This window comes from Engraulis encrasicolus, chromosome 2, assembly GCF_034702125.1.
Source record: "Engraulis encrasicolus isolate BLACKSEA-1 chromosome 2, IST_EnEncr_1.0, whole genome shotgun sequence".
In the NCBI taxonomy this organism is placed as follows: Eukaryota; Metazoa; Chordata; class Actinopteri; order Clupeiformes; family Engraulidae; genus Engraulis; species Engraulis encrasicolus.
The window spans coordinates 34658517-34666016 of NC_085858.1; the positions used below are offsets into that span (position 1 = coordinate 34658517).

Consider the following 7500-nt stretch of genomic DNA (forward strand, 5'->3'; position numbering starts at 1 on the left):
ATGGGTTAATTTCCTCTTGTACATGTAGGCCTATCTGTTTGCTTTGATCACTTTTGGCATGCACATACTGTTGGTTTCTTTATAATCTGTGCCCATTCTCATCCCTCCTCCACACCCATAACTACAACCAGGACGAAAATCCACAGTTTTAATGCTTCGTACAACACATAGTCACATATGGAAGTGACAATAAATACATTTGACTTATTGACAAAAGGATAACCTGACAAAGCGCAAAGGGAAACACAATGTTCACTAAATAAAAATCAGCAAAATGAAGTCCACCAGTGTGCGGTGATTCTTCTTCTTTACTGTGGATTACTGAAGACAAGATTGCACTTCACCAGCACCTGGAAACTAGCTGTGCATAGGAGCTTCAGATCTTTGACTTACTGACACATTTGAATTCCTATCATGGCCTTCTCAGTCCCTCTATAATCTCCATCATTTCTGAACTGGGCACACATAACATGGGCTCACACCATTAACAGCCCGTTTAACATGTCTAAATGGCTGCCCATATTCCACTTTCCTTTCGCCTTGGAGAGAGTGAGCGCTAGAGCCACTGTGAGTAATTGTATATGAATATGGTAATGTTCTGTGCCATGCAGAGTACCATTTTTCATCAGCCTAATGAAACAGGAGAGAAGCGGTGGGACGGAGAGCCATTTCTCAATGGCATATTTAAAAGGATTTGTCTCGTTGCGACGGTGTAAATGAAAACTAATATTTGGCTGCTTAAGTATTCATGAATCATATTTTATTTTTTTGCATTTTAATATTCTGCATCACACTTGTTGCCTAATAATGCACCATAAACAAAAGGATTCTTAATAAACAGCACAGTCATACTACCCCGATTTTGTTCCCTTTCTGCTAAGGTGTCCTTTAATAACTTCTTCATAAAAACTATTTTGCGCCGTTTAGTATAGCATTTGCTCTCGCTACTGTGCTACTTAGCTATTTTGCAATATCCGAAAGAAGTGAATGAACAAAGAAGAACAGCAATGAAGATGACAACATCCATCACGTTGGGTGATTTCGTCCAACAATAGCCTACAGTTTGAGCCAGGGACATAGGCTATGCGAGTTAGTATGGTGCCACTGGTTACAATATGCCTGTCGATACCAAGGTGAGAATTTGAGCTAAACAGCTAAACAACTGTGATGCATGACAGTTCAGGAAACAAAAATTATGAATTGAGGAGTGTTTTTTTTATTTCTTAGGAGTGAACAACTGCTGCGATAGGCAGTCACTGCATTAATCACGTTAATATCGCAGCATAGAAAGTTTATCTGTCCGACCTAGCAACTGTAACTAAAGAGGGCGGGGCTTAGCCAAAGGCGAATTGCCTGGACAAACTTTTCGACATACAAAGTATTGAGGTCCCAATTCAGGCCATGGGCCTGGGACATCTGACCTTGTTCCATGATCTCAATAGATGAGTGGGTCTTACCTTCTCTCCTTGATGTCCATAAGGACCCAGTGGGCCCGGCTTTCCTCTGTCTCCCTGATCATGAACAAATAAAAAAATGAGCGAATGAATATATCAATCAATATTAACACCATGAATGAATCAATGAAAAGAAAACCAATCGATCAATGGATTACCTGACTGATCACTCAACTGATTGTGAAAATAAAAACATTAAATTAAATCAAAACATACATTAAACTTGTTTGAGACTTTTATTCAAAGTGACTTCAAGTTATGTATAGGTACAGAGCATTGGCGTCAATCCCTGGAGCAATGTGGTTACCACATTGTGGTAGTAGGTGCCTTGCTCAAGGGCACTCCAGCCATGGATGAATGATACTTGTGTAAAAATAAGTGCCATTTATCTATTCTTCCCCATCTCTCTCCTACCAATGGCAGTCATGGGTAAGTGGGCATTAGTCTTGTATACCAAAGGTTGCAGTTTCGACTCCCGACTCGACTCCCGCCCGGTTGGTCAGGGTAATTAACCAGTACTCTCGCCTATCCTCCTCCATGACTGAGGTACCCTAAGCATGGTACCACCCTGCTGCACTGCTCCCTTGGAGCGCCGTTTGGAGTTGCCCCCTTGCACAGGTGAGACATAAATGCAATTCCTCATGTGCAGTGAGCACTGTGTGCTGTGGAATTCTGTGTCACAATGATAATGGGAGCTTCCCAGGTGGGCTTCTGCTGCCATTTCCCGGCATCATCTTCCACTGTCCTACCTCAATTAAACCTATAACACCCTTAAAAACAAATACTTTTTGTAAAAAATATATATATACAGTCCCAAGAAAAAGTTTGTACACCCTTTGAAATTTCTTACATTTCTGTCAAAATTGGTCATAAAGCATGATCTGATCTTCCCGGAAATCACAAGAAGGAACAACCAGAGTCTGCTTTAACTAATTCAACCCAAACATTTACAAGTTTACTTATTTTCATTGGCCATAAGATGTAAACATTCACAGGACAGAAAGGCATAAGTAAGTACACCCTTGCATTCAATAGGTTTTAACCCTAAGTTTGTCGCAATAACCTCAACCAGATGTTTCCTGTAGTTGCAGATCAGATTAACAAAACAATCTGGATGTATCTTGACTCCCTCTTCTTTAGAAAACTGCCCTTCTGCAGCAAGGTTTCTGGGATATCTGGAGTGAATAGCTTTCTTGACTTCATGCCATATCATCTCAAATGTTTTTTGTCAGAGCTTTGACTGGGCTATTCCAGAATGTGTATTTCATTGTTATGAAGCAATTCAAAAGTCAATTGCCTCTAAAATATGGGTTGTTGTCCCATTTCAGCACCCATCCTCTTGTGTGCCTCAACTGTGTGACAGACTACCTCACATTTTTTCTGTAAAATATCTCAATGAACTTCTGAGTTCATTGTTCCACTAATAATAGCAAACTGACAAGGGCCTGAGGCACCAAGGTAGCCGCATAATATAATGATTCTCCCGCCACCATACTCAAAGGTGGAGATGATGTTTTGGTGAAGGTGTGGTTCTCCAGTTCTCCTCCAAACATGATACTATGTGTTCCCCTGAAAAATTCAACTTTGGTTTCAACGTTGGTCTACAGAATATTTTGCAGTAATTTTATGAAGCATATAAATGCTTTTTCGCAAACCTCAAAGGTGCAGCAATATTTTTTTGGACAGAAACCCCATTTATTTTAGATTGGCAGAATGAACCCCATTTTTAGTTATTTTTGGTTACATCTCCACTTCTGAGTATGGTGGCGGGAGCATCATTATATGCGGCTACCTTGCTGCCTCAGGCCTTTGAAAGTTTGCTATTATCAGTGGAGCAATGAACTCAAGTTTATTGTGATATTTTACAGAAAAAACGTGAGGAAGTCTGTCACACAGTTGAAGCACATAAGAGGATAGGTGCTGAAATGTGACAACAACCCATACTTTAGAAGCAAATCTAAATTAGAATGCCTTCATAACAATGAAATACACATTCTGGAATAGTCCAGTCAAAGCCCTGACTAAAAATAATTGAGATTATATGGCATGAAGTCAATAAAGCTATGCAGTCCACACATCCCAGAAACCTTGCTGACGAGAGGCAGTTCTCTAAAGAAGAGGGAGACAAGATACATCCAGATATTTTTGTTAATCTGATCTGCAACTACAGGACAAGTCTGGTTGAGGATATTGCAACTAACTGAGGGTTAAAACCTATTTAATGCAAGGGTGTACTTACTTATGCCTTGCTGTCCTGTGAATGTTATAGCCTTATGGCCAATAAAAATATGATAACATGTAAATGTTTGTGTGGAATTAGTTAAAGCAGACTCTGATTGTTCCTTCTTGAGATTTCCGGGAAGATCAGACCATGTTTTATGATACATTTTGACAGAAATGTAAGAAATTTCAAAGGGTGTACAAACTTTTTCTTGGGACTGTATATATATTCATGGTCTGTTGTTTGAGGTTGAGGGTTTTTTTTAGTCCTGAATAATTCTGTAGCAGTAGCAGCAGAGCCGCCACATCATCGGAGGGCACGTCACCCTTTACTCACTCTGTGGCCTTTATCACCTGGGAGACCTGGCAGTCCATCAAAGCCCCTGTCACCCTGCAGAAGACAAACACAAATCAATGAGGAGACACAGAGGAGAGGAGAGGAGAGGAGAGGAGAGGAGAGGAGAGGAGAGGAGAGGAGAGGAGAGGAGAGAGCACAGCACAGACAGCACACTCAAGGATGATGAGGGCCCAAACAGTGTTCTCCGGGATTAAATATCTCACATTCGTGTGCATACACACACACAAACACACACACACACACACTGGGCAGAGGTAATGAAAGAGGCACTGAGAGAAGAGAAAACAGAGAAAAACAAAAAAATGGCAATTTTCATCATCACAATTGAAATCTCATGCTTCAAAAACACTTCAGTCCTCCAATTTCCATACATATAGCCTACACACACAAGCACGTCACACAAGCATGCACGCACGCACGCACGCACGCACACACACGAACACACGTACACACATACGCACAAACACACGTACGCACGTACGCACACACACACACACACACACACACTGACGGGTCCCATACACAAAGACCCACAGATAAAATAAAATGCTGCCTCTGTGGAAAACCCCGCCCCACACCTCCTCCTGTTCAGCAATTGTGGCCAGATATTAAGTTGGAAGTCCTGTGATGACGTTTGTGCTGGAATAGGAGTTTTGATGAGGATGTGTTTCTCAATCCGTCTAATCTGTCAACAGCCACGTTATCTATTATTATTTATCTGCTGGGTCTTCCCCGGCAGCTGTGCATGGCTAGGGTCTTGGCGAAGTCAGAGCTGTCAATCAACTTCACTTCTGCATTTGTCGCAATTGGATATCTAAGACTCCCACGGTCGGAAATGTATCGTACTGCAGGCCATTTCACACACTCAAACGCTGTCAGGTTGAAGCCAGATGGCTTTTGGTGACTTCATAGCAGAAGATGTTGGTCATGATTGCATTGCGGTTTTTAGAGTTTAATACAGTATGGTCCATGTTGTTTATTTTAACATAGCCTACTACAGGTTGGTAATTGTTCCGGGACATTGTTGCTAATGCCGGGCAACAAGTAATTTCAAGCAATTTTTGTTTATATGGTATATATGTGTGTGTGTGTGTGTGTGTGTGTGTGTGTGTGTGTGTGTGTGTGTGTGTGTGTGTGTGTGTGTGTGTGTGAGTGTGGGTGCGTGCGTAGAAATGTGAGTGTGTGTGTGTGTGTGTGTGTCTGTCTGTGTGTGTGTGTGTTTGTGTGTGTGTGTGTGTGTGTGTGTGTGTGTGTGTGTGTGTGTGTGTGTGTGTGTGTGTGTGTGTGTGTGTGTGTGTGTGTGTGTGTGTGTGTGTGTGTGTGTGTGTGTGTGTGTGTGTGTGTGTGTGTGTGTGATCGTGTGTGTGTTCCTAGAATGCAGCAATAGTAATTTTAGATGACTCATGCCCCATTCAGACTCTCTACTAACTACATGATGACGTGGTTGCACTGCAATTATTCCTGAATCATCTTTTGTGCGGTAAATAGGCCAGAAAGTTGTAGTTGGGTTGTTATGATACGCTAAATTGTTAATGCTAGCTCAGAAGAGCAACACAGAAGGTGTCACCAGCATAAAGAAGAAAGCAGTAAATGTACAGATTGTGTTCATGCCAACACTTTTGGAATGGTGTGTGAATGCCAATAAAGTTGAGTCTGGCTCTGAACACCAACTGTTGGTTCCAAAACTTTGCTGGGTTTTGTGCCAAACTACAGTATAGTCTTCATGTGCCAGGCTGCCATGAGGCTCTTTTGCCCTCTTCATCTAATGAACACATGTTCACTAGTTTGCCCTTTGAGTGCTTGGCCTACTACAGAAAGGCGTGTTTGGCACAGTAGCTGGCCACAGTCCCGGGATGCTTAAGGCAGAGATCATGCAGGATGAGATCCGCTCGCCTCGCACCCTACTGTCTGAATAAAGGGATGGTACAGTGGGATCGCTAGTGAAATAGAGGAGTACAGGGAGGAGGTGGGACAAGTCAAGCAGTATTGCCAATTGGGCTGTTTGGGATGGCCGTCTGCGGGTAAAAACAGGAAATTTTGGTCATTTGGCGTTTTTTTCTGCAGTTTCATGTCCATAGAAATCAATGCAATTTGTTGCATTGGGCGGAATTTAGCGCATTTTGGCGTTTTTAGAGAACCTTTTGGGCGGGATTTGATCAGACACATCTGGCAACACTGAAGTCAAGACGGCTGAATGAGCAGGAGGGATTCAATCTCTGAGAACAAACATCTTCTAGTAGAGTGAGATACCTCAAACCAATGCAAATGAGTGCGCTGAAGTTTGGTCTCCTACGGGGGACTTGTTCCTCCTTCTTCTCTTTCTGTGCCATTCGGTGACGGCTTGCATAAGATGCGCACTACCACCATCTACTAGCACTAAGGGAACTCATTTATTCTCAACCTTAAGTCTCCAAAGGTCTCCTATCTGAAGGTTTGCTAAAGGGCCGTTCACCTGACATCACATGAATCCAAGAAAAGTATGGGCTTGACGTAGCTTACTCTACTAAAAAATGTTTGCTGAGAAGGTGAGAGATAGTCAGCTGTCAGTCATTCCCCGGGTTCCTCCAAAATAATGTATGAAACCACATTTTGGATATTGGATTATTTGGCATTGGTCAGACCAGCCAATAGCCTGATGCACATGCCCTTTACTGTGCAGGTTAAGGGAGGGAGGTTGGGCATGAGTGACCAATCATGAACAGGGCTCACCTTTGGCCCAGTGTCACCAGGAGTTCCTCGCGCCCCATCTGCCCCCGATCGGCCCTGTGGTAGAGAGAGAGAGAGAGAGAGAGAGAGAGAGAGAGAGAGAGAGAGAGAGAGAGAGAGAGAGAGAGAGAGAGAAAGAGAAAGAAAAAGAGAAAGAGAAATTGGTCACAGTCAACACACAAATACACACACACATACAGTACATACACCAGTGCCCTCACATTTAGAAAAAGAAACACATTCACACACATGTGAAAAACACACCCACTTATTTGCATTCACACACAAACACACACAAACACACTCACACACACATTTATCCAACAACATCCAAAACCTAGGACAAGCCAAATGCTGCGAAGCGACTATGATATATGAACACATTATTCATGGCCAGGCTTAATCCAAAGCATACACAAGCAGGCTCATAAATTTAAACGCGGTCACGGAAGAAAACTAGAGAAAGTCAGAAGAGACACAATAGCGATAACAATGGCAATACTTACTCTTTTCCCTGCTTTCCCAGCCATACCAGGGGGACCGGGGGAGCCACGGATACCCTGGAGAACACACAGAAGCAAGCTGTTAGAATGAGAGAGAGAGAGAGAGAGAGAGAGAGAGAGAGAGAGAGAGAGAGAGAGAGAGAGAGAGAGAGAGAGAGAGAGAGAGAGAGAGATAGACAGATAGATAGACAGATTCACTGACAGAGACAGAGACAGAGACAGAGAGAGAGAGAGAGAGAGAGAGAGAGAGAGAGAGAGA

The 7500-nt window shown here is 42.8% G+C and overlaps 1 protein-coding gene across 1 annotated transcript in view; it reads right to left on the reverse strand.

The window, feature by feature from the left end:
- Nucleotides 1–7500, reverse strand: part of col5a3a (collagen, type V, alpha 3a) — a 156878-nt gene that overhangs the window by 72128 nt on the left and 77250 nt on the right. The window contains exons 16-19 of the mRNA XM_063187356.1: nt 7245–7298; nt 6742–6795; nt 4012–4065; nt 1458–1511 (exon numbers count right to left, since the gene is read on the reverse strand). Of these exons, the coding sequence (XP_063043426.1) occupies nt 1458–1511; nt 4012–4065; nt 6742–6795; nt 7245–7298 (216 nt within the window). The remainder of the gene's footprint in view (nt 1–1457; nt 1512–4011; nt 4066–6741; nt 6796–7244; nt 7299–7500) is intronic.